This window comes from Narcine bancroftii, chromosome 1 (assembly GCF_036971445.1).
Source record: "Narcine bancroftii isolate sNarBan1 chromosome 1, sNarBan1.hap1, whole genome shotgun sequence".
In the NCBI taxonomy this organism is placed as follows: Eukaryota; Metazoa; Chordata; class Chondrichthyes; order Torpediniformes; family Narcinidae; genus Narcine; species Narcine bancroftii.
Window position 1 is genome coordinate 351,059,405 of NC_091469.1, and position 26,077 is coordinate 351,085,481.

General features: G+C 42.5%; 1 protein-coding gene across 3 annotated transcripts in view; it reads left to right on the forward strand.

The window, feature by feature from the left end:
- LOC138749344 (cadherin-6-like) overlaps window positions 1–26,077 on the forward strand; it is a 170,504-nt gene that overhangs the window by 69,727 nt on the left and 74,700 nt on the right. For all 3 annotated transcript variants that reach the window (XR_011348568.1, XR_011348569.1, XM_069910557.1), the window contains exons 3-6: window positions 9,611–9,730; window positions 14,733–14,900; window positions 17,658–17,845; window positions 17,934–18,187. Coding sequence is in view for 1 of the 3 variants with exons in the window: in XM_069910557.1 (XP_069766658.1) it covers window positions 9,611–9,730; window positions 14,733–14,900; window positions 17,658–17,845; window positions 17,934–18,187 (730 nt within the window). In the remaining 2 variants the exon portion in view is untranslated. The remainder of the gene's footprint in view (window positions 1–9,610; window positions 9,731–14,732; window positions 14,901–17,657; window positions 17,846–17,933; window positions 18,188–26,077) is intronic.

Consider the following 26,077-nt stretch of genomic DNA (forward strand, 5'->3'; position numbering starts at 1 on the left):
CAAAAAAGGAGGAAAAACCCAACACCCAACCCCAACCAACCAATTTTCCCCTGCAACCGCTGCAACTGTGTCTGCCTGTCCCGCATCGGACTTGTCAGCCACAAACGAGCCTGCAGCTGACGTGGACATTTATCCCCTCCATAAATCTTCATCCGCGAAGCCAAGCCAAAGAAGAAGATCTAAATTTAAACAATAATAATCCTTTTATTCCCAGAATCATCTTTGTCAACCTCCTCCAAATCTTGTCCAATGTCAGCATGCCCTTTCTTAAATGAGGAAACCAAAACTGCTCACAATACTCCGTGAAGTCTCACCAGTGCATAATAAAGCCTCAACATCACATCCCTTTCCTTATATTCTATTTCTCTTGAAATGAAAGTTACCACATTCAAATTTAATTTCAGACTACCGTGAACAAAGACTCCAGGGTCCCTTTGTATCTGGGTATTTTCAGTTTTCTCCCTGGTTAAAAAATAGCGTGCCAGTTTATATTTTTTCCTACCAAAGTGCATGACCGTGTATTTCATTTGCCATTTCTTTGTCCATTCTCCTAATCTGTCTAAGTCCTTCTGCTGCCTCTCTGTTTCTTCAACACTTTCTGCTTCTCCACCTACCTTTATATCATCTGCAAACTTGGCCACAAAATCATTCATTCCATAATCTAAATCATGAATATATAACATAAAAAAAAATCCTCCAACATTGACTCCTGTGGAACACCACTAGAAACTGGCAGCCAAGAGAATTTGATCCCTTTACTCCAAATCTCTGCTTCCTTCCAATCAGCTAATGCTCTACCCATACTGGTATGTTGCCGTGATACCACGGGCTCTTGTTAAGTAGCCTCGTGTGTGGCACCTTATCAAAAGCCTTCTGAAAATCCAAATATACAACATTCACTGCATTGCCTACTTGTCACTTCTTCAAAAAATTTCCAAGTTTGTCAGGCAAGAATTTCCCTGACTTTGGCCTACCTTGTCAAGTGGCTCCAAGTACTCCATAATCTCAACCTTGACAATCAACTCCAACATCTTCCAACCACTGACATCACGCAAACTGGTCTATAATTCCTTTTTTTTTTAAATACTATTTTAAGGTTTTCATACACATAGTATATATGGTCCACATACATCCATCCTTTTAATACAAATTGATACTGACTACAAAACAAAAATATACCAGTGCACATCCTCATAGCGAACCGGCCTCGCTTATATCGCCATGTGGTGGGGGAGCCATGGGGAAATGGCTTCTCTCTGACTCCAGCATCCCTTCCCGCGCGCACCCTGGGCAGCGATTATGATGTCACAATGCACCAGGTGACTGAGCTCATGCTGCCCTTATAGGGGCGTGCTGAATTGAATAAAAACAGTCGGTAATGACCCTTAACATGGTGGCCGTGTTTCTTCCACTGCTCACACCGCCACACCACTCCCCCTAAAAACTAAAACCCTCCCTAACCCCAAAAAAAGCAAATCAATCATTACTTAGACATGTTAATAACATATTAAAGAAAAGAAGCAAAAGAAAAAGAATGATTAAAAAATGCTGGATTGTGCTAATGCAGGTCAGGGGGCACAGAAGTCTTAACTATCAAATATTATCTGTTCTATCTGGTGAGGTCGTAGGGAACATCAATTAGAAAAGGATAAAACTAATCCATAATTCCTATCTTATGAATATATGGCTCCATGTTTGTAGGTATATTTTATTTATTTTTCAAATTATGCATAAGTTTTTACAATGAAATTGACTTTTGCACTTACGCATGCAATCTTGTCTGTGTCCAAATAAGAATCCAACTTACAGGTGACAGGTAAACTTGCCACTGACAATACTATCTTCACCAACTTTCATTGAGTTGGTGAAAGGACCAGTTTAGGATTGGTTCCCTCAACATTCCCTAAGAAAAATAAATCAGGATTTTGTGGATATGAAATATGAGTAATTTGTCCAAACATTCCCCTACTTTTACCCAAAACATTCTTACTTTTGGACCCATCTATGTGGAATCCAGAAAAGTACCATCTTCCATACTACACCTAAAACACTTATTTGACAAATATGATTTTATTTTATGCAACATATACAGCGTGATATATAACTGATGTAAAAAAAATGATATTGTACTAATCTGTATCACACATTAATTGTATGCAACATACAATCTCTACACAAATCCATCCATAATTGCTCATCATTTGTAATATTCAGACCCTGTTCCCATTTCTGTTTAGATTTATGAAGTCCCAGTTTACCTGTTGCTCTCTGTAATACAAGGTACATTGCAGAGTGAAATTTCTTACTGGCCCTTTCTCCCTCCTTTCTTGAAAAGTAGGGTGACATTTGCAATTTTCCAGTCCTTCATGACCATGCCAGAATCTATTGACTCCTGAAAGATCATTACCAATACCATCACAATCTCTACTGCTTCTCCTTTCAGAACCTGAGAGTGCAATCCATCTGATCTGTGAGACTTATCCACCCTTAGAACATTCACATTTCTGACCACCACCTCCCTTGAAATGATAGCTGCACTCACTTCCTTTCCTGATACCCTTCGACATCTGGCACACTGATAATGTGTTTCACACTGAAGACTGATGCATAATACTCATTTAGTTTCTCTGCCACTTCCTTGTCTCCCATAATTATTTCTCCAGTGTCATTTCCTAATATCGATTCTCAACTCTCTTTTACTATTTATATACTTGAAGAAGCTTTTGTATCCTCTTTGAAACAATTTGTTTGTCTGCTTTCATGCATTATTTTCCCCTCCTTATGAGTTTTTTAGTAACCTTTTTAAAAAAAACTTTTCAATCCACTATCTTCCCACTAATAATTGACCTACAACCCCCAGTACATTTTGAACAGTGGGAGGACTTGCAGACTCAAGAGAATGTATAAACTCCTGACAGCACTGGATTTGAACCCCAGTCACTGGCACTGTACAATGTTGTGCTAACTGCTGCACTAATCGTGCATTCGTGCCAAAGTATTTCTGGTGTGAATGGTATGCCAAGGCAACTCAGACACCAGACACCTGACCATCTTCGGAAAGATAATAAGTCCAAGGTTCCACTGCTGTCTGCCACAGGAAAAGTTAATGTCAGAGCCCTCCTCAGGCACCTTTTCTCCTTGTGAACGTGAACATGATTCATCCAGTGGATCAAAAGACAGTCAACTTTCTCAACTCAGATGAATTATGGTGATTTTTTTCTAATATGATTTTCTTTAGAAATTAATAACTATTCTATTTCTGCAACAACCTGATAGTTAAACTGTGATAGCATCTGTCAGGTCCACCATAGACCTAAACCAAAGCAGATTGGGTACAAATAAAACTGTGTCATCACACCAACCTCTTGGCCATTCATGTTGCAGTGCTGGACCTCATCCAAAGAAGCAACCTACCTAAGTGAAGTTAAAATCAGTTCAGCTTCCATTCATATCTAGTCCAAAACCAAGATCACCTCAACATCAGTCATTGGTTTACAGTATCTGTGCATAAGCACACGAAGAAGTTGTGCTTTCGTTCATTGTTGACTTCTTCACTAAACCATACAAGAAAATGAGAGTTGTACTTAGCATCGGGATTGCAATCTGTGAACACTCTCTGTCTCCAGAGTGCCACCACTCAGCAAAGGCAGACAACAATGATAAACATCAACCCAAGTGCACCAATTTTAATTCGGTGAGGAAAATAGTAGTTGAAGATCAGGTCATCAAGCCCAGCAACTAGATCATAACTGTTAGTGATACCATCCAGATCATGACAAAGAGTAGATATGACCTACAGAAAGACATCTCCCAGGCGAAGTGGAGTTCCCAGATGAAAATGGAAACAACAAAGGATACCCAACAGCTGTGGCAAGGCCTAAATGACATAACCTGCTGCAAACCAAATCTGGTGCAGTCGAAAGCACTAAATGCCTTCTACACACAATTCGACCACAAGTACAAGAAAGAACTACCACTATGCACCTCCATGTCCCCTGATGGGGACCTCTATGTCCCCTCCTGTCCGTATCCAAGAATGATGTATGGTCTGCCTTCAGAAAAGAGAATCCAAGGAAAGCATCCTGTCCAAATGGAGTACTCTGCCAAGTATTTTAAAAACCATGCTGACCAACTTGCCAATTTATTTATGGATATCTTCAACATCTCACTCTGGCAGGTCATGGTACCCACATGTTTCAAACAGTCAATTATACCAGTACCCAAGAAGTTTGTAGTAACTAAATGACTACCAACCAGTAGCATTCACTCAACAGTGATGAAGTGTTTTGAAAGGCTGCTGTTGAAGCATATCAACTCCTGCCTGAGTGGTGATATATTCCATTTTTCCTATCATAGCAACAGGTTTACCACAGATGCCATCTTATTGGCTCGACACAAAGCTTGGAATACCCGGACAGCAAAGATGCATACATCAAGATGCTCTTCATCAACTGCACTGTGGCATTTAACACCATCATCTCCTCAAAATTGATCAGCAATCTCCAAGGCCTGGGAATTAACACCTCACTGTGTAATTGGATCATAGATTTTCAAATTACCAGACCACAATCAGTGAGGATTGGTAAGAACATCTCCACAATCTCCAGCAGTACTGGAGCACCACAGGGCTGAGTTCATGCCCCACTTCTCTACTCATTTTAAACCTATGACTGTGTGGCTAAGTACGACAATGCCACCTACAAATTCGTTGATAATACCACGATAAGGGCAGCACAGTAAGCATAATGCAGCGCAGTTACATCCCCAGTGATTGAGACCATGGTTTTAATCCCATGCTGTCTATAAGGAGTTGGTACGTTCTCCCTGTCTCTGCATGGATTTTCACTGAGGGCTCCAGTTTCCTTTCACTATTCAAAACGTACCGGGGGTTGTAGGTTAATTGGACATAACTCGTGGGCCAAAATGGCTTGTTACTATGCTGTATGTCTAAATTTTAATTTTAAAAAATTATAAAAAGTGAAGAGTCGGCACACAGGATGGAGATTGAAAACTTGGTTGAATGATGCACCAACAACAACCTTGCAGTAAATGTCACCAAAACCAGGGAGCTGATTGTTGACTTCAGGAAGGGAAAACCGGAGGTGTACGATACAGTAATCATTGGGAGATCAGAGGTGGAGAGAGTAAGCAAATTTAAGTTCTTGGGAGTAACTATTTCGGAGGATCTTTCCTATACTCAACCCACTAATGGCACCATGAAGAAAGCATGTCACTCCGTCTTCTTGAGGAGTTTGTGGAGGTTTGGTATGACATTGGAAACCCTGGCAAATTTGTACAGCTATGTGGTGGAAAGTGTGCTCTCAGGCTGCATCACGGTCTGGAATAGGGACATCAATACCCTTGAGCGTAAAGCTCTGCAAAAGGTAGTGGACGTAGCCCCGGACATCTCAGGCAAACCCTCCCCACCATCGAGACCATCAACAGGGAACGCTGCCATCAGAGAGCAGCAGCAGTTATCAAGTATCCACACCTCCCAGCACACGCTCTGTTCTCACTGCTGCCATCAGGAAAGAGGTATAGATGCCACAAGATTCAACGCAACTAGGTTCAGGAACAGTCGCTACCCCTTCACCATCAGACTCCTCAACAATTCAATCAGGGACTCATTTAAGGATTTACTTTTGCACTTGATTGATTTTTTCCCCTTTCTGTATTACACAGTGTGTTTACATTCCTTGTTAGTTTTCATATGTACATTGAGTACAGTATTTTTTGCACTCCAATAAGTTGTAATTCTGCTTCACCAGCAGGAAAAAGAATCTGAGCATTGTATGTGATGTCATCAGAATCAGAATTTAATTACATGGACAAGTCATGAAATTTGTGGTTTTGAGGCAGCAATCATAGAGCAAACCTTCATCCAAACCACCTTATGCATATCAATGCAAGAAAACTGGTTGCTTGAGTTGTGAGGGAGGGAAGAATTAGATTCATGTGGAGTAGGTTTACATACACCGACAACATCATGAACTGAAGGGCCCATACTATTCTCTGTTGTATGGTGTTTTCTGATATCAGGGAATTCATACATGCATATGTGCAGATGTACAGCACAATCACAGGCCATTTCAGCCCACGAGTCTGTGCCACCCAATTTACACCCCATTAACCTACACCCCGGTACGTTTTTGAACGGTGGGAGGAACCGGAGCCCCTGGGGAAAACCCACGCAGACACAGGGAGAACATGCATACTCCTTACAGACAGCGCAAAATTCAAACCCCGGTGGTGCTGTAAAGGCGTGGCACTAACCGCTACAGAGTCAAAATAGAATTCAGGGCTTCTTACTCTTAATACATGCCTGCCTCACTCTCTCAGGTTGTCCAAGCATGGGGACAGCTTTACTTTTTGTTGCAGTCAGTGGATTAGAGAATAGTACAAGGTATGTCGCAAGCTATCAACCCATTACCACTCATTTTCTGCTTGTCATTCTGTCTGGATATCTCAATCAGAAGAATTTGCAACCTGAATGAATTTCAACTGAACAGAGGCTGATTTTTTAAAATCTAGAATCAAGTTTAAATGAAAAGAACGTGTGTGGTCTCAAGCAGCAATTTCTCTGTCTTTTGTGTGAAAGTTTAGATCATTTTAGCAAAGTGAAGATCTTTCTGAGAAAAACCTTCAAAGCATTAATTTGTGGTGCCATTTTGAATCCTTTAGAAAAGGTAGAACAAATAAGGCAAATGGTGTTTGCAAATGAAAACAATGTTTTATCACATAAACCTGATTTATTTTTTCACACGGTCATGTCTAAGCTGATGTTGATTGATTTATTTCAAGGGCTGTTCCTGGTTTTTAAATAAAGTAAATGTGCAAGCATACAATATGCATATTGTTACAAAATATAAAAGTGGTATTTGAAGAACCATTGATTTTATTTAGAGCTCAGAATTTTCAGTTCTGGAGCAGAACTGTGGACAGAAGAATTTGTCATTGTTTTGGTGGGGAGATACTTTTCATTCATTCATTTGGTTAGTCACCCGTTATTTTATTACAAAATCATGATAATGTTACAGAATGTGGATGAAGAGCAAAAGGAATTGTTTTTGTACAAAGAAGGAAGCATCACACTAGAAAATCAGCAATTGACGCTGGGATAGCACTAATGTGACCACATGTCAGGGGGTGCCTTTTATTCCCTCGCTCCAAACAGTGTGAATGCATTAGTTGAGCTGGGGAAACTCCATCTGGAAATGAAACAGTATCCATTTGTGGATCGTTCAGTTGAAAATAGAACTGTTAAGAGAAAAGATTGAGCTATTAATATGCACTCCAGGCAAATGGGTCATGCATAAGCTCTGACCCAAGGAGCAGAGAGAGATGTGAATCATCCCAACAAGCGTGGGAATGAGGGTGGTTCTGAGTCAAAATGAATTGAGTGTAGTCAGTGGAGCATGTTACACTGTTGATAAAGAGCTCTCCATATTGACTACTAGTGGAGCAGATTACAGATTGAAAGGCTTTAATAAATTCTCATGTCATTACACACAGGCTTGTACTGTTCAACATGTCCTTGTTTGATTTCTGTTCATGAATCCTGATAGTTCATTTTGAATCTAAAAGCAGAATCTACACTCAGACTAATTTGCTGTCCCAACGAAGTCAGTGGAAGTAAATTTGGCTATCATTTCTCTACTGCCCACTGTACTAAAAACCTGTCACTCTCCTTACAGGTGCAAATTCTAAGATTGTGATAGCACAGTATATCCATAGAACCCGGATAATGTCCATCATTTACTTTTGTTAAGCTTCACTGAATTTGGAGAGAGGGCTGTCTTAACAAATGCAATTGCTTGCATCTCATTAGAGTCGAAGAAATGTTAACCTGAAGGCCCAGAGTGAAAATTGGGTTTGCATAATGGTTGTCCTGTCTTCAATCTATGCAGCAAAGTTCACTTTGCCATTGAAAGTCAAACCTAGTGGAGTTTGGTCAAGAGGAATTTATCACAACCAAGGAAATTAAAGCCATGATTTGTGAACAGCATGCAGGATCCAAAGAAGTGGTTGCCATCTTGTGGCTGAGTTAAATATTTGTGGCTATGCGATTGCTAACTTTAGCCTCTTTCCGGTGGCCAGAATACCCTGATGTAAAGCTGCATATTCTACCGGAATGCGGCTGTCGGGAGGTCACCCAAAAGAGCCTGATGCGGCTCGGAGGAGTACTCACCAACCCTCCTCCGGGAGGTATAATCTCCATATCTGAATGCAGCCGCCTGAAAGCGGCTGCTTGGGGGTGGGCTCATGACAATCAGCCAGCGACCCAAATCTCCGCGCCTGACAGCCCCGCTCCCCGCACCTGACAGATCCCCCTCCCCACGCCTGACAGCCCCCCTCCCCGCACCTGACAGCCCCGCTGCCCCTGCCCCAACATTCTGCGCCGGCCACCTTGCCCCGAAGTCCTCCTCCAGCCACCCCTGCCCCGACGTCCCACACTGACAGGAGCCAGAGTGCGTTCTGAGGCGCCTCTCCTGCAGCTGTCCCTTTCAGGTGGACAGCGCAGCGCTTTCAGGGCTGTCACCTGAATGACCATTCCACAGGACTGTATCTGCTTCTGCAGGCGCATTCTTGGCGGAGAATGCACCTGAAAGCAGCTATTGTGTGGAGATTACTGTTGCAACTTTCTGCAAAGCAGTAGCAGACCAGGAATTGTGCTTCAACTACTGGTGTCAGGTGCCAAGGCCCTATCTGCAGAATGTTGATGGTCAGATACATTTGACAAATCAAATCACCCAAAAAAAATAAAAACTGTAGATTCTGGAAATTTGAAATAATGCTGGATATGTTCTGCAGGTCAGGTAGCATCTAGGGAGAGAGAGAAGCAGAGTTAACATTCATCATCAGAGCTGAGAATGTGTGAACATAAGTATTCAGCTATCCAAACAACATTTGATGGAGATTGGAGATAGGACTACCAACAAAAGGAGTTGGCAGAATGGCTTCCCTATGTTAAAAGTCAATCCTTCCCTTCGATTCCAAGTTGCAGGGAGAATTTTTAAAAAAATCAAGTATGCATTCAGTTCAATAAGCACAGGAAATCTTTGGTTTAAATTTAGTGATTAAATAAGAATAATTAATTCCATTTTCATGGTCTGTAAAATAACAAATTATTTGGCCAGAGCACAAAAGGGTAGGGAGAGGGGTGTAATTGCAATGCCCAAAATGTTCGGATTAAAGAGATGAGGTAAGTATGTACAAAACATACATCAAAGTCGCTTGTGCGCACCTCAGACATCTGTTTCCATTGACTTTGGTGAGAGGAGAAGTGCAGTGAGTTCAGTGGGCAGCCAATATCCCCTCACATATTTAGTGCCACTGAACATAGATTAGTCTCTTGCAACCCCACACCACATTTCCCAGCTCTTTCTCTTTCTGATGTGCAAATATGATTTAAAATGACTTGTCAGTGTCCTCCATTAACAGTTTCTTGCATTGACCACACTTGTCCATTTATGTAAAAGTTTATAATCATCAGGCCACACTCAAAAAGCAAGAATATGAAGATAAATGAAGGGTTTGGATTAATGCCTGATGAAATTTATCGGAATAAGACTTGCTGAACTAGGTTGTGATTTGTTTTGGTTTCTTACAGGTACGTCTGTAATTCAAGTAATAGCCACGGACGCTGATGATCCCACCTATGGTTACAGTGCCAGGGTTGTGTACAGTATCTTACAAGGACAGCCCTACTTTTCAGTTGAGTCAGACACAGGTCAGAGACTTTCCTTCTCCAGTAATTCGTTTATTGAATTATTTTCTAAATAATTTAGCTGGGGTTGTAACCACGTCAAGTTACATACTTTGTTCCTATGTAGATAACGGGAGAGTCGCCATTGATGAGAATAAAATGTTATTTCATAAATTGTTCAAAGATATTACAAACACAAAATTCTACTAACACATGGACATACAGTGCTGAGAATTTGTTCTGTGTGCCTCAGCATGAATACAGAAGAATAAATATTGCAGTTGTGATAGAAAAGCTGGTTTCTGAATAAAAGTACAGGCTATTTTGATAATGGAAGAATATGAGTGGACATATCACATTTAATGTTACCTTTTACAGTGACTACATCTCAAAGGGTTCTCAATCTTTGTGACCAGCATCACCTTTCAAATATAAAGCTGGTTACTTGCCTGAGAATGAAATATATGTGATGCTCTGTAATACAAATCCAGAATGCCTCTCTTCATTATTCTAATCTTTCAGTAATTCCGCAACTATTCCAACACTAACGAGATTTGATACACAAAATATTTTGCATTCGTCTAAAATAGTCAGAGAAATGGTACATTTAGGGAATTCTAAGGTGATTGCTCAAAGTCATTGGGTTGTATTTAGATGAGCTTCTTTGGAGTTTCAGACATTGTTCACTTCATCAAGTGCTAGTCATTGAAGAAGACCGCAGAGCCCACCTCACTGACAAAAGGCAAAGGAGGAAAAACCCAACACCCAACCCCAACCAACCAATTTCCCCCTGCAACCACTGCAACCGTGTCTGCCTGTCCCGCATTGGACTTGTCAGCCACAAACGAGCCTGCAGCTGACGTGGACATTTACCCCCTCCATAAATCTTCGTCCGCGAAGCCAAGCCAAAGAAAAGAAAGTCATGGAGAGGTGAATATTTTCCACAACAGTGCAGATGACATTTTCCATATGACCTACTGATAACTCTGTAAGATTCTATCGATCACTAAAAAAAAACGAAACTTTAAACCAAGAGATGCTAATTCATTGTTGCCTAATTAGTTAGCTGGGCTTAAGACTAAAGTGTTAACCCAATCAATCAGAATAGACAGCTAGCTAGAAAACAAGAAAGAGAAATCAGGTTAGGCCCTTTGTCCCCTTCTGCTGGATCTGATATTCATGGAGATCATTGCAGATCTTTAAACCCAGGGCTAGGTTCCTGCATTAACCCAATATCATTTGAACTGCATTGGCACACAACATTCAACCCACTGCTGCAACACTGTGACTTGTATTTACAAAGCACCTTTAATGAAATCAAACATCCCAATCCACGCCCAGCAGTAGATACCAAACCATGAGGATTTATTAAGGAGGGAACCACAAGTTTGGTCTGAGAGAGAGCATTTAAGAAGCATCTTAAAAGGGAGTTGAGAAAACTAAAGAAACAAAAAAGTACCCAGGATGACTCCACCAAACTTGATGCCCAAATTAAACTAAAACTCTGCTGCTTGCATGTGATGCATATCCCTGTAAAAGCTTCTTAACACTACTATCATATACACCCACCACTATCCCTGGCAGTCCTTTTCAGGCACCTACCACCACTCCCTGTTTAAAATCACTCTGCACATATCCTTAAAAACTTCCTCCCCTCCCCCTCCTCACCTGAAATATATGCCCTCTGGCATGTGATATTTTTACCCTTAGAAAGAGATCCTAAACTCAAATAATCATTACTCTCTTACAAAAAAAATGCACACATCTAAAAAGCTTCTCAGAAAATTGGTTATGTTTCTTGTCATTACATGGAAAAGTGTATTTGGGAGGGAAGCAAAATTAGAAATATTTGTTAGAACCATAGAACAAGAAAACATGACAGCACAGAAAGCAGACTGTTTGGCCCTTCTGTCTGTGCTGAAATATTATTCTGCCTAGCCCCACTGACGTGCACCTATTCCATAGCCCTCCATACCACTCCCATCCATGTAGCTTCCCCAAGTTTTCTTCAGTGTTAAAAATGAGCCCACATTCATTACTTCAGCAGGCAGCTCATTCCACACTCCCACTACTCTCTGTGAAGAAATTGCCCCAAAAGATTTCCCTTCTCCCTTAACCCATGTCCTCTGGTTTGTATCTCACCCAGGTTCAATGGAAAAAATCTCAGTTGCATTTGTTAGAAAAAAAAATCATCTTTTGTGTGTGTGCCAGTGGAAAACTTGCGCCATGGTTGTGGGTGGCACAGTTGGTGTAATGCCTTTACAGCACCAGCGATCAGGACCAGACTGGGGTTCGAATCCTGTGCTGTCTGTACTTCTTCCCCATGTCTGTGTGGGTTTTCTCTGGGGGCTCCGGTTTCCTCTCACCCTTCAAAGGGGGTGTAGGTTAATAGTGTGTAAATTGGGCAGCACAGACTCGTGGGCTGAAATGGCCTGTTACCGTGCTTTATGTTTAAACTTTTAAAAAATTTAAACTCAAAATACTGTTTTATGTGAGACATTGTGCTTTCTTTGCATGAAAAGGGGGCTGTGATTCCTTGATTAATCTGGTCATGTTCTGGAACTTTTCAGTAATGTTTACAAACAAAGGAGCCTTCACTTGTTCCCTGTGAATCAAATTTGGGTAGGAGGAGCCAAAAACTGGATTTTCCTATGGTCCATCCAAACTGTAGGGGCTGAATTAATATTTGGTCTCCCTGTTCCTGCACATAGCTAATTAGTTTAAGAGGCTTGTTGGCTGAAGGGCAGACAGCCCTTTGTCACCAAGTCACTGCTACAGTGTGGAGCAGAGAGGAAGGAGCAATTGCAAAGGCTGAGGGCTTACAGTGAACCTGAGACCAGTGGCAAGATTGAAATGGCTTGTCGGATGAATGGAATGTTTATGAGAGGAAGGTTTTGAGGGTGCAGTTGGAAGGATGGATGGGTGTCCAATTGCACGTTATTTGAGGCAGATAAATTGAATCCAGCAATTCATCAGGATCCAGGGTGCGTACCTCTTGTCTCCTGAACTTGCTTAATGCCCTCGATGCTCTATGCCTTTTTAGGAAACTTGGACATCTACTGATCATTGCTAACCACAGAGACCCATTCTAATGACCGATATTTAATCACTGCATGATCTCCTGTGAATTGGTTGGTTGGCTGGCCACCCTTCCAATCAAACATGAGAGCAAGGAAGCAAGATGGAACCAAATATCAGGTTAATATTTTTGCTTCCTGTGCAACTGAAATCCAGCTGTTTTACAGGGTAAATGGTCAGGTCTCTCCTAACCATTTGCAGCACAAGCAATTCCAATCACACTTCCCAATTTGGCATTTTAATTCCAATCACACTTCCCAATTTGGTATTTTAATATCCAGGTACTTTTTTAATTAAGAAAATGCTTGTGAACCAGCAACGGGTTGTACACAGCACATCTTCTCAATCTGGACTCAAAAGCTTCTATCAATTTATTTCAGTAAATGTTCCTGCAGTGTGGATTTTAATTTTTTTTGGAAGTATTTTCTTTGATTTTTATTTTTGTGCTGTTTGAAAAGCTCAGAGTAAGATTAACTCATTTTAAAGACTCGGAGATGCTGGTGCCAGAGGATGTCCAAAAAAGCGGAAGTGCATTGGGAAACAAATTTATTAAATGTGTAGATGAACAGAAAGTAAAAGGATGCAGCGAAGTGTAAGAAAAAGAACATGATGTTAGTTAATAATTAATTAAGAACATCATGTTGAATAAGGAAACCTAGATATGACTGGTTGCAGAGTGGAGATCAGTCAAATGAAGCATGAATCCAGAGATGTGGGTGAAACAGAGTCTAAAATACAGGAAGTTATTGGGGAAAAGCATCAGATAGGGCAATTCTGTAACATAAATATCATTAGTGTAGTTCACTGGCAAGGCAGAAAATGCATGAAAAACAGAAACTGCAGATGCTGGTAACTTGAACAATCAATGAGCATCCATGGATGGAAATGATTAGTCAATGTTTTGGGTTGGGCCCCTTTATTCATTTGGGTCTCAACCCAAAACATTGACCGATCATTTCTATCCATGGATGGTGTCTGATCTGCTGAGTCTCTTCATTTTCTCATTGCTTGCTCAAGGAGAAGTAATAATCTAGAATTGGCGATTAGTACCAAAGTGACCATTTGCCATTGACCACAATGAAAGCTCCCAAGAAAGAATTAGTGCTACCTACAGTGAAACTTCCCTTTTTCAGCATACTTTATAGTGGACCAGGTATTTAACGCCTAAAACCCATTAAACCAAATGATATCCCATTGTTATAATCAAGGAGGCGGCAACAGTGCAGAATGAGGAGGAGTGCTGAGTCACTAAAGCAAGCTGGTCTGTATGTGCAGAAATTCCAAAAGCATTGCCAATTTCCACAAAAGTAAGTAATGTTAGTATTTTCATCATTACCATTGCAAACAAATAGGCTGACATAAGGCCCATTATGTAGAATGGTATAAAAGGAATGAACGGTGTAAAATGCTGGCAGCAAGACACTGCAAGCAGGGTCTCTCTTGGATAGCAAGCCCAGCCTGTTACCGGAAGCAGAAACATATAAAATTGAGCAGTACCCAGTCATGCTGGAAGAAATGCAGCAGGTCACACAGTATTCAGGAAACAGGAAACAGTCTGGATCTGCTCCCTTTGAGAGATGCACTTTTGCAAAGTCAAGGGATCTGACACAGAAGAGGAATGAGGCTTGGGGCAGATCACCATGATTATATTGATCAGCAGAACAGGCTGGATGGACTGAGTAGAACCTCCTACTCCTCCGTTCTGATGTACTTATACCATCAAGCACATTTATGACTAAACCTCAAACAACAAGTTTCTCCCTATACTTATGTTCTGTCATGCAATAGGTAATTAAGGAAGCTGAGCAATTTCAAAGATTAAGTGAAATGCTGTCACACTTCATTAATTGACCAAGCTGGGAACTGGCCTCGATTATGGTCATGTTTGTTGCTTTATTCATATTCTAAAACCATAACTCTTTGCTTTTGTCTTTGTGGATTTATCTAGGTATTATTCGAACAGCTTTACCAAACATGGACAGAGAAGCAAAGGAACAATATCAAGTGATCATCCAGGCAAAGGATATGGGAGGACAGATGGGAGGATTATCAGGAACAACATCTGTGAACATCACACTCACTGATGTCAATGACAATCCTCCGAGATTTCCACAAAGTAAGCAAAATCTAATGCTATTTTTATGTACTTATAACCATTAAGAATTAAAGCATGAACTGATTTGATGTTTGCTCGATAGTTCAAAATGTGAAATAAGATGACATGATGGGGATGTTCTCTATTTGTAGCCTGTTTTGGTAACTTGAGCAAAGGAAATTGAAGTTTAACAGTATAAATAAAAGAAAAACATTCAGTTACCAAATAACTAAAAATAATTGACTTAATAAAACTGAGTACATAATATATACAGGGGTAAAACACAAAAGTCTGCTCACACCATGGCAGAAGTAAAAACTCAATTATTGAGGAACTCAGCAGGTCAAACCGTGTAGTTTATGTAGCGAAGATAAAGATACATAACCAATGTTTTGGGCTTGAGCCCTTCATCAAGGTAGGAACAAATGTAGACAGATGACCAAACAAAATGGTGCGGGGGGGGGTGGGGGGAGAAGCACAGTCCCACAGGTAGGAGGTAATGGGTGGATAAGGGAGGGAGGGCACATCAGCAAATAGGAAAGAGGGGATGGCTCTGTGAGAGGAGAGGGAAGGGGTGGAGAGCTGGAGGAAAGAATAAAGAGGGAAAGGAAAGATAGGGAGAACAGGGGTAGGTTAGCAGAAGCCAGTGAAGTCAATGTTAATGCCATCTGGTTGGAGAGCGCCCAGATGGAACATTAAGTATTGCTCCTCCAATTTATGGGTTCGTCGAGAGAAGTGAAGGGACTGCAGTCAATGCCTGCTCCTGTAAATTGGAGGAGCAATACTTAATGTTCCATCTGGGCACTCTCCAACCAGATGGCATTGACATCAATTTCTCAAGTTTCGGCTAGCCTACTCTCCGTTCTCCCTCACGTCCCTTTGTCCCTTTCCTCCAGCTCTCCACCCCCTTCCCTCTCCATTCACAGAGGCATCCACCCTCCCCCTGCTTGCTGGTGTACCCTCACTCCCTTATCCACCTGCTACCCTACCTATGGAACCATGCTCCAGCCCCTCCACGCCCCCCCCCACCATTTTATTGGCACCTACTTACGTTTTTTCACACCTTGATGAAGAGCTCAAGCCTGAAACGCTGATTATGTAAATTCATCTTTACTGCATAAAGTACACTGATTGACCTGCTGAGTTTCTCCAGCATTGTGTTTTTACATAATATATACATTATTGTTCTTTCATGGGGTGAAGACGCTGTTTACATCCGGTACCACACGGATGGCAGTCTCTTCAATCTGAGGCGCCTGCAAACTCACACCAAGACACAAGAGAAACTTGTCCGTGAACTACTCTTTGCAGACGATGCCGCTTTAGTTGCCCATTCAGAGCCAGCTCTTCAGCGCTTGACGTCCTGCTTTGCAGAAACTGCCAAAATGTTTGGCCAGGAAGAAAACTGAGGTCCTCCATCAGCCAGCTCCCCACCATGACTACCAGCCCCCCCACATCTCCATCGGGCACACAAAACGGTCAACCAGTTTACCTATCTCGGCTGCACCATTTCATCAGATGCAAGGATCGACAATGAGATAGACAACAGACTCGCCAAGGCAAATAGCGCCTTTGGAAGACTACACAAAAGAGTCTGGAAAAACAACCAACTGAAAAACCTCACAAAGATAAGCGTATACAGAGCTGTTGTCATACCCACACTCCTGTTCGGCTCCGAATCATGGGTCCTATACCGGCATCACCTACGGCTCCTAGAACGCTTCCACCAGCGTTGTCTCCGCTCCATCCTCAACATCCATTGGAGCGCTTTCATCCCTAACGTCGAAGTACTCGAGATGGCAGAGGTTGACAGCATCGAGTCCACGCTGCTGAAGATCCAGCTGCGCTGGATGGGTCACGTCTCCAGAATGGAGGACCATCGCCTTCCCAAGATCGTGTTATATGGCGAGCTCTCCGCTGGCCACCGTGACAGAGGTGCACCAAAGAAAAGGTACAAGGACTGCCTAAAGAAATCTCTTGGTGCCTGCCACATTGACCACCGCCAGTGGGCTGATATCGCCTCAAACCGTGCATCTTGGCGCCTCACAGTTTGGCGGGCAGCAACCTCCTTTGAAGAAGACCGCAAGAGCCCACCTCACTGACAAAAGGCAAAGGAGGAAAAACCCAACACCCAACCCCAACCAACCAATTTTCCCCTGCAGCCACTGCAACCGTGTCTGCCTGTCCCGCATCGGACTTGTCAGCCACAAACGAGCCTGCAGCTGACGTGGACTTTTACCCCCTCCATAAATCTTCGTCCGCGAAGCCAAGCCAAAGAAGACATTATTGTTAATGCATTTCTATTCATTTGTTAATGAAAATCAGTGAGCTGCGTCAAACAAAATTCATTTTTTGGGGTATGCTTGCAGGAGCACCAATGATGTGTAAATATGACAATGAAAATGAATGCAGTCAGAAGAGCATTAAAAAATCTTCAAAGTTCATCTTGAGTTTACATGTCTGGACATGAATCAAATTGTTCAGTGTATCCGGTCCAAGAGAGTTAGTGAGAGGGAAAATCTAGGTTCCAAGGCTGACGCTGACCTTTTCTCACACTCGGGGAATATTTTTCATTGGGTCAGAGAGGTTCCTTCAATTGAAGACTTTTCCACCATTATACTTCCGTTATATTCTCGAGTTGCTTTTATATTTGATTAGGAATTGGGTTTTTCTAAAGTTACTCATTTTACTTGGAAGTACTTGTACATGAAATGCAAGTGAAATTTTATTACTCAATAGCCCTGCAACATCTGCTGAAGGCACTTCTTGTTTCCGCAGGTATATACCAAATGAGTGTGCAAGAGTCTTCTCAAGAAGGTGCATCTGTTGGTAGAATTAAAGCATTTGATTCAGATACCAAGGAGAATGCGGAAGTGAATTATCGAATCATTGATGGTGATGGGATGAATATGTTTGACATCACCACAGACAAGACTTCACAAGAGGGTGTCATTCTTGTGAGAAAGGTATAGATTAGCTTAATCTTATCGAGTATTCCTCCAATTTAATTTTTTTTTCATCAAATTAATCAAGTCTTGGTTTTTTTGAACTTAGATGTTGGACTATGAGAGCAAGAAAAGCTACACCTTGAAGGTGGAGGCACAGAACAGTCACCTTGATGCTCGATTCCTCTACCTGGGTCCATACAAAGACACCGCCACAGTAAGAATTACAGTTGAGGATGTGAACGAGCCTCCAGTGTTCAGTAGACCCTTTTATATGCTTGAGGTATATGAAGATGTTGATGTGGGAACAATGATTGGTACAGTAATGGCCCAGGATCCCGATGCATCTCGGAACATCATTAGGTAAGGCTTACTGTCTTGGCAGAGAATGCTAAGTCTCTGCTTTGGTATATTATCACACCTAGCTCTGTCTGTGTCTAATTTGTGAGCATGGAAATTGCTTGAGGTGCCTTTCTGATTCAGATTTTTTTTCTCTCCAGAAATTTAATAAGTAAAATGTTTTGTATCATAGCCTTTTGATTATGATTGTAAGTTGTGTCTCTGGATCCCAACCATCATTACACCCAAATAGGATGTTGGACTTCATTGCTTGAGGGATTGAATTTAAAAACAGGGAGGTTCTGCTGCAATTGTACACGGTACTGTGAGCAGTCTTGGTCTCCTTGCTTGAGAAAGAGTGCACTTGCCTTGGAGGTGATGCTGAGGAGGTTCACCAGGTTGATCCAGAAATTATGAAGTTGCATTGAGTACCCCAGGACTGTAATCACTGAGTTTAAATGGATGAGGAGTGGTCTAATAGAAACATAAAATGATGAAAGGAATTAATAATATAGAAGCAGGGAGATTGTTTCCACTGGCAGGTAAAACTAGAATTGGGAGACATAACCTCAAGATATGGAGGAGTAGATTCAGGATGGAGATGGAGAGGAACTGATTCTCTGAGAGAGTTTCTGTTATGGAAAAGCATAGGTCTGGAACGTGGGTTGAAATTCTAAATTGGAGAATGGCCAATTTTGATGGTTTCAGAAAGGACCTGGCAAGTGTGGATTGGGTTAGGTTGTCTTCTGGTCAAAGATGTGCTTGGAAAATGAGAGGCCATCAAAGGTGAAATTCTGAGATGGTAAAGTTCGTATGTTCTCATCTGAATTAAAGGCAAAGCTAGCAGGTACATGGAACAAGGATATTGAGGCTGTTTTTAAGAAGAAGGAGGTGCATAGCAGGTACAGGCAGCAAGGAACAAAAGAGGTACATGAAGAGTCTCCGTAATACAAGAAAACACACAAAGGAATTCAGGAGGGCTACAAGAAGTGATGAGGTGGCTCTGGCAGGCAAAGTGAAGGAAAATCCCAAGGACATCTCCAGATATATTAAGAGAAAAAGGATAGTAAGGGACAAAATTGGTCCCCTTGAAGACCAGAGTGTTCATCTATACATGGAAGCAAAAGAGATTTGGAAATTTAAAATAGATTTTTTGCATATTTATTCAAGGGACACATACTGAGTCTATAGAAGTGAGGCAAAATAGCAGCGAGTTCATTGTCCCCATATGGATTACAGAGGAGGTAATTGAGGCATATAAAGGTGGATAAATCCTTCAGGCTAGAAAAGGTATTCCTTCTGACCTTGAGGGAGGCAAGTGCAGGGCCCCAAGCAGAGATGTTTAAAACATCTTGAGCCAAGGATGAAGTGCCATAAATTTAGAAATTTGGGAGATCACTAATGTTATGTTGTTTAAGAAAGGCTCTAAGAATAATGTAGAAAATTGGATTAAATTCACTTTGTTGGAAAAGCCAGACATGTTATTGCTTCTCTAACTGGAGGCATGCATCAAGGATCGGTGCTGATCCACTGTTGTTTGCATCTATATCAATGATGTGGATGTTTATGTGGTAAGCTAGATAGGCACATTTTCAGATAACATTGAGATTGGGGATGTAGTGGACAGTGAAGATTTCTCTCAGAGCTTGCAGGAGGATTTTGCCCAGCTGGAAAAATGTATTGCAAAATGGCAGATGGAATTTTATGTGGAAAGTGGGAGCACTTTGGGAGGAAAAAGCCTGGGCAGGACATGCCCAGTAAATGATACGGAACTGCAGAGTGCAGTAGAGCAGAAGGATCTGGAAAAACATTGAAAATGATGACACAGGTAGTTAGGATCATAAAGCAAGTGTTGGGCCCTTTGGCCTTCATAAATCAAAGTAATTGGGATGTTATGTTGCAGTTGTATAAGGTATTGGTGAGGCCAAATTTGAAGTATTGTTGACAGTTTTTGTCCCCTCCCCACAGGAAAGAAATGAATAAGATTGAAAGATTGCAAAGAAAATTTACAAGGATGTTGCCAAGACTTGAGGAGCTGAGTTATAGGTAAAGGTTGAATAGGTTAGGACTTTATTCCCTGAAGCATCAGAGAATGAGGGGAGATTTCATAAAAATATACACAATTATGAGGGGTGAGTGAAAATAGATGTTTTCCACAGAGATTGGATGTGATAAGAAGGAGAAGACAAGGATTAAAGGTGAAATATTTAAGGGGAGCATGAGGGGGAATAATCATGACTCAGATGTTGGTGAGAGTGTGGAACGAGCTGCCAGCTGCGGTGGTGGATGTGGATTTAATTTCGACATTTAAGAGAAGATTGGATTGGTACATGGATAGGAGGTTAATTGGAGGGCAATAGTCTGGGTATAGGTCGATGGAACTAGATGGAATAATAATTCATTATAGATTAGATGGGCTGAATGGCCTGTTTTTGTGCTGTGGTGTTCTATGGTTCTTGTGAATCTGTGGAACTCTACTCAGTGAAGCAGTATGAGCGGTCTCATTGAATATATTTCAGGCACGACTCGATAGATTTTTGAAATATAGGGGAATTAAGGATTCTGGGGGACAGATGGGTGTGGAGCTGAGTCCACAGTCAGATCAGCGACAATCTTATTAAATGGCTCACCAGGTCTGACATGCCAAATGACGAACTCCTGCTTCTAATTCTTATATTTTTTAATGTTTAAATACACGTTCAAAACCGATTCTAAAATGTATCCTCCTAAAATGTTATCTTTTAGTGGAACTAATACTTATTTGCAGCAGACACATATTGCACTCTGATTCTGATACAGGATTCTATTGAAGTCAGTGGGCTGGATCCTTCTGGACCCAGCTAGATGCCCGATGTGCTGCTTGCTGTACCTGCCTTGTGAGTTAGACAAGAGGCTCCCCCCCCCCCCACCCAAAGATGGAGCAAGCTCGATATTGGTCCTCTGCTGTCAAAGGCGTTTGAGCTATTTTTAAGTATTGTCAATGGCTTTTAAAGCTACCCTAATAAATCTGTATGGTAAAACAAAAATACATTATTTTTTAAAACTTGAAAACATGGTTTCAAAATACACCTAATGAGCCCATTTATTTGAACAAGGTTGCCATCCAAACCATGCCAAGGTCGAAGTTATCAGAATGGTCAGTGCATTGATGTTGGCCTCAGTGATGAGACCTGCTGAAGTGCAAATCAGCTGTGCTGGCACCTTTTCCCTGGGTCACCTCGGACTTTTGATTTTGGCCAAGCAAGTGCAGAAGCTCAAAACAAGCTGAGCCTTGAGTAGCTGACAATGTGCAAATCCCTTCAGAACAATCAGCTTGATTTTGCCCAATTAATCAACATTTTGAAACTACGTAAAATGCAAGTTTAGCACTAGTGACTGGGGACAGATTGTTCCACGATCAGACACTGTCTATGCTTAGCCACAGACTTTTATTTTCACCCTATATTGGTATTGTATCACTGCAACAAAATATCCCTGTTTCTATTACACATAGTGTTTCAACATTAATTTTATTGTGAGTTGTATAATTTTCAAATGAAACATGCTATAAAATAGCAATGAAGAATTAATGGGTAGTAGAACCTGTGTGAAATAGAGTAGACATCTTATTGATTATGTATTTCAGATATGGAGAACTAAACAGCAAACGTTTGCTTTTAAATATTATTTTCCATTTATTATCACTGACAACCAGAAAGCATACATAAGTGATTGTAACGTGATGGACAGTACTCAGACTTGTGAGGACCACAAATACACTTTTATTGCTTACAACTAATGACCAGTATTTACAGAGGTTTTCAGGTTATTCAGAGGTAAAGCGGGAAAAAAGGGTTTATATCAGCCAAGAGCAGGGGTCGTCATCTACATACAGACAGTGAATTCCAATTCACTGCATTCACCCTGTCCTTCGGGCAAAAACAGAGACCACATTCAAAAATTTATTTTGTACAATTATTTACAAGTTGAGTCTGTCAGGGGGCCTGGTTATTCTGGTTGAGTGCCTTAGCACTTGGGGGCTTCACTCTTGCAGAACTTCCTGTGCCTCCTGTGGTTCTTGGGTTGTGCGACGTTGGGATCCTGGGTCTAGTGGTAGCTCGTTGGAACCATGTTGTCCGGAACCCTGTGCAGGGTATTTGAAGGTTACAGGCTTTTTGTGGGCATCGGGACCCCAATTCCTGAAGGTGCCAAATCTCTAATCGAGACTGCGTCCTCCCTGCCACGTAGGCATACATCGGGTTTGCATGCAGTAGGTGAACTTTCTCGACCACCGGGTCCTTTTTGCTTCTCCTCGCGTGCTTTTTCAGCAGGGCTTGTCCTGGTGTCATTAGTCATGCAGGAAGAGTGAACCCCGACGTGGATTTCCTCAGGAATGCAAACATTAGCTCATGAGGAGTCGCATTGGTGACGGTCCAGAGGAGCAACCTTATGGAATGGAGCGCAGAACCTCTTGCCAGTGAGAGTATAGAAGGCCTTTAGACCAGAGGGCCAGTTTTACAGCCTTCCAGACTGTTGTGTTGTCCTTTTCAACTTGTCCATTCCCCAGGGGTTGTAGCTAGTCATCCTGCTGGAGGCAATGCCTCTTGTGAGCAGGTACTGATATAGCTCTTCGCTCATAAACGATGAGCCCTGGTCGCTATGAATATAACTGGGATACCTGAACATGGTGAAAATGGATTGCAGAGCTCTGATGACTATGGTGTTGGAGGTGTCTGGGCAGGGGATAGCAAACAGAAGACGCAAGTACTCATCGATAATGTTAAGAAAGTACACGTTTCTGTTTGTGGAACGAAGGGGCCCATTAAAATCGATGCTGAGTTGTTTGAAGGGGCAGGAAGCCTTTATCAGGTACATTTTGTCATGGTGGTAGAAGCGCAGTTTGCACTCAGTGCAGACCTGGCATGACTCTGTCATCTCCCTGATATCTTCGATAGAGAAGGACAGGTTGCATGCCTTGACGAAGTGGGCCATGCGGGTGAGGCCTGGGTGGTAGAGGTTGTCATGAAGTGGCCACAACTAGCGTACAGCTTTCTCGGGATAAGGCATCTAAGGGCTCATTGAGCATACCTGGCTTATACACTATCTCATAGCTATAGATAGAGAGTTCAATCCTCCACCTGGCAATCTTGTTGTTTTTTATTTTGCTTCTGTTCCTATTATTGGACATGAATACTACAGATCGCTGATAAGTGAATAGAGTGAATTTCCTACTGGCCAGGGAGTGCCTGAGGACCTCCAGAGTGGCTTGAGCCTCTTTTTCTACAGACAGGTTTTAGAGCTCAAGGCCTTGCAGATTGCAGGAAAAGAAAGCTACCGGCCTTCCCTCCTGGTTAAGGGTCGTGGCCAAAACTATATCAGAGGCATCGCTTTGCACCTGGAATGGTGATTTTTAGTCTACTGCATGCATGGTGGCTTTCACAATGTAGCTTCTGACATAGTTAAAAGCTGCCTGGGCTTTGGCCAACAATGGGAAGGAGATGGATTTTAAGAGGGGGCAGAACTTGTCAGCGTAATGAGGTACCAACTGGGTGCAGTCTGAGAAGAAGCCCAGGCACCTCCTTAGCACCTTCATAGTCCACACAATAGGGTCTAGGAGAGGGTGCATACACTTGGGGTCTGGGCTAATAATGCCATTCTCCACTACGTAACCCAGGATAGCTAGACGCTTAGCCCGGAATACACACTTACTGACATTGTACGTGAGGTTCAGGGATTAGGCTGTGTGGAGAAATTGGCTGGAGATTGGCAGCCAGGTTGTGTCCAAAATTGGTGATGTTGTCGAGATAGGGGAAGGTAGCCCTGAACTCGTACTTGTCTACCATTTTGTCCATCTGCCTCTGGAAGACCAATACCCCATTCATAACCCCGAAAGAGACCCTCAGGAACTGATAAAGCCATCCGTCTGCCTCGAATGCGGTTTAGGGATGGTCCTCAGAATGGATTAGTAACTGGTGATATGCAGCTTTCAGGTCGATGGTCGAATAGACCCGGTACTGTGCAATTTCATTCACCATGTTTGAGATTCGGAGAAGGGGATACGATTCCAGGAGTGTGAAGTGATTAATAGTTTGATTATAGTCAATCACTAGCCTGGGCTTTTCTCCCCCTCTCACGACTACCACCTGGGCTCTTCACAGACAGTTACTGGGTTCAATTTTTTTTTTCCTTAAGCAGCCGCTGTGTTTTGGCTCTAATAAAATCTCTGTCCCTTGCACAGTTTTTCTCCCCCTCTCACGACTACCACCTGGGCTCTCCACAGACAGTTACAGGGTTCAATTATTTTTTTTTCCTTAAGCAGCCGCTGTGTTTTGGCTCTAATAAAATCTCTGTCCCTTGCACAGTATTCCCTGCTCTTTGTGACTAGCAGCTTACGGTCGGGGGTTCGGTTCTGAAACAAGTTTGGGGCTGGGTTCGATATTCAGCGTGAAGAGACCACATGTAGTGTCTAGGTTTTGGAACCTTCCGTTCTGCACCGTGATTGGGGAAAGTAGGCCTGAGTACTCCATAGTCACGTTTTTAAGGTGGCACGGGGAGTCTAGGCACAGCAAACATTTCAATACATACAGTCAGAACTTGCAAAACTCCCCCTTTTACCGTTAAGTGCACAGTACAATATCCCTGAATAGTTGCCGAATACGATTACGATGCTAGATAGATGCAGTAGTTCATAGGGTAAACTTTTAATTTGTATCACCGAGTGGTTGTAGAGTTTGTAAAGCTCTCCATCAAGCCAGTATCTATTAAACAGTCCATTAAATGACCGTTCACCATCACCTCCATCATTCAGTTACTCAGCTGGTGGGATTTCTCTTGGTTGAGGATGACTGATGCCAACACTCTAGAGACTGCATCACTCCCTCTGCCGCCGTCATCTTGGTCTGTAGGCCGCAGAGGTGACATCGACCACGAAGAGTGCCAATATGGCCGCCATTCCCATCATTACTTCTCTTCTGGTTGTGGTGACGACCGCTGTTCCTGCCACGAGGCTCAGCCAGATGGAAGCAGTGAGCACCATAGAGAGATGGGGGTCTGCGCCTCTGGATTTGGGCATGGGATGTACGACTTGGGGCCATGCACACGGTAGCCTTCCTGGGTTCCCCTTTGCCCGACAGACTTTCGCCCAGTGTCCCCCTTACTGCATCCAGAACATACAGAGTCTCTCATGGGGCATCTGGCGTGGGGATGTTTGGCCTGTCCGCAGAAGTAGCTCTCCTGTCGCTGTGGCCACGGTAGCTGGTACTTGCGACAGCTCTGATCCATAGGCCAGGCTTTCCAAGTAGGCGCCACTTTCGTTAGCGAGGTGGTCCACTCCCATTTGGGCCTGTTAAAGGGATTTCGCTAGATCAAGCAAACTGGCAAGGTCCTTCTTCCCAATTCCATTAGTTGCTTCCTCACGTACCTCAAACTCACTCCAGCCACGAGAGTATCCTGGACTTGTTCTTCCTCCCTCACTCAAGCTGAAACTACCTCATAGTGGCACTTCTTCATCAGCATCCATAGTTCCAGAAAGTAGTTGTTCAGCGATTCAACCCGTCATTGCGGATGTTGTGAGAGTTTGTGTCTTGCCAGCACATCGTTCTGAGGCCTCATGTAGTGGGTCTTCAAGCCTTCAATGGCTGTCTCATATGTTGTTCAATCCCTGATGACTGTGTAGCCCTTGGGGCTGATGCGAGAGAGGAGGGCTGATCTCCGGAGGCCATCAGAATGGAAAGCTTCATGGGAGGCTGCTATGTAGGACTGGAAGCACTCCATGCCGGGTTTCAACAGGGCTTCCATCATGTCTAATAAAATTGTAATGTGCTCGACAGTACTCGGAGACTTGTGAGGAGCATAAACACGCTTTTATTAACTTACAACTAATGGCATTTACAAAGATCTTCAGATCATTTGGGGGTAGGGTGGGAAAGCAGGGTT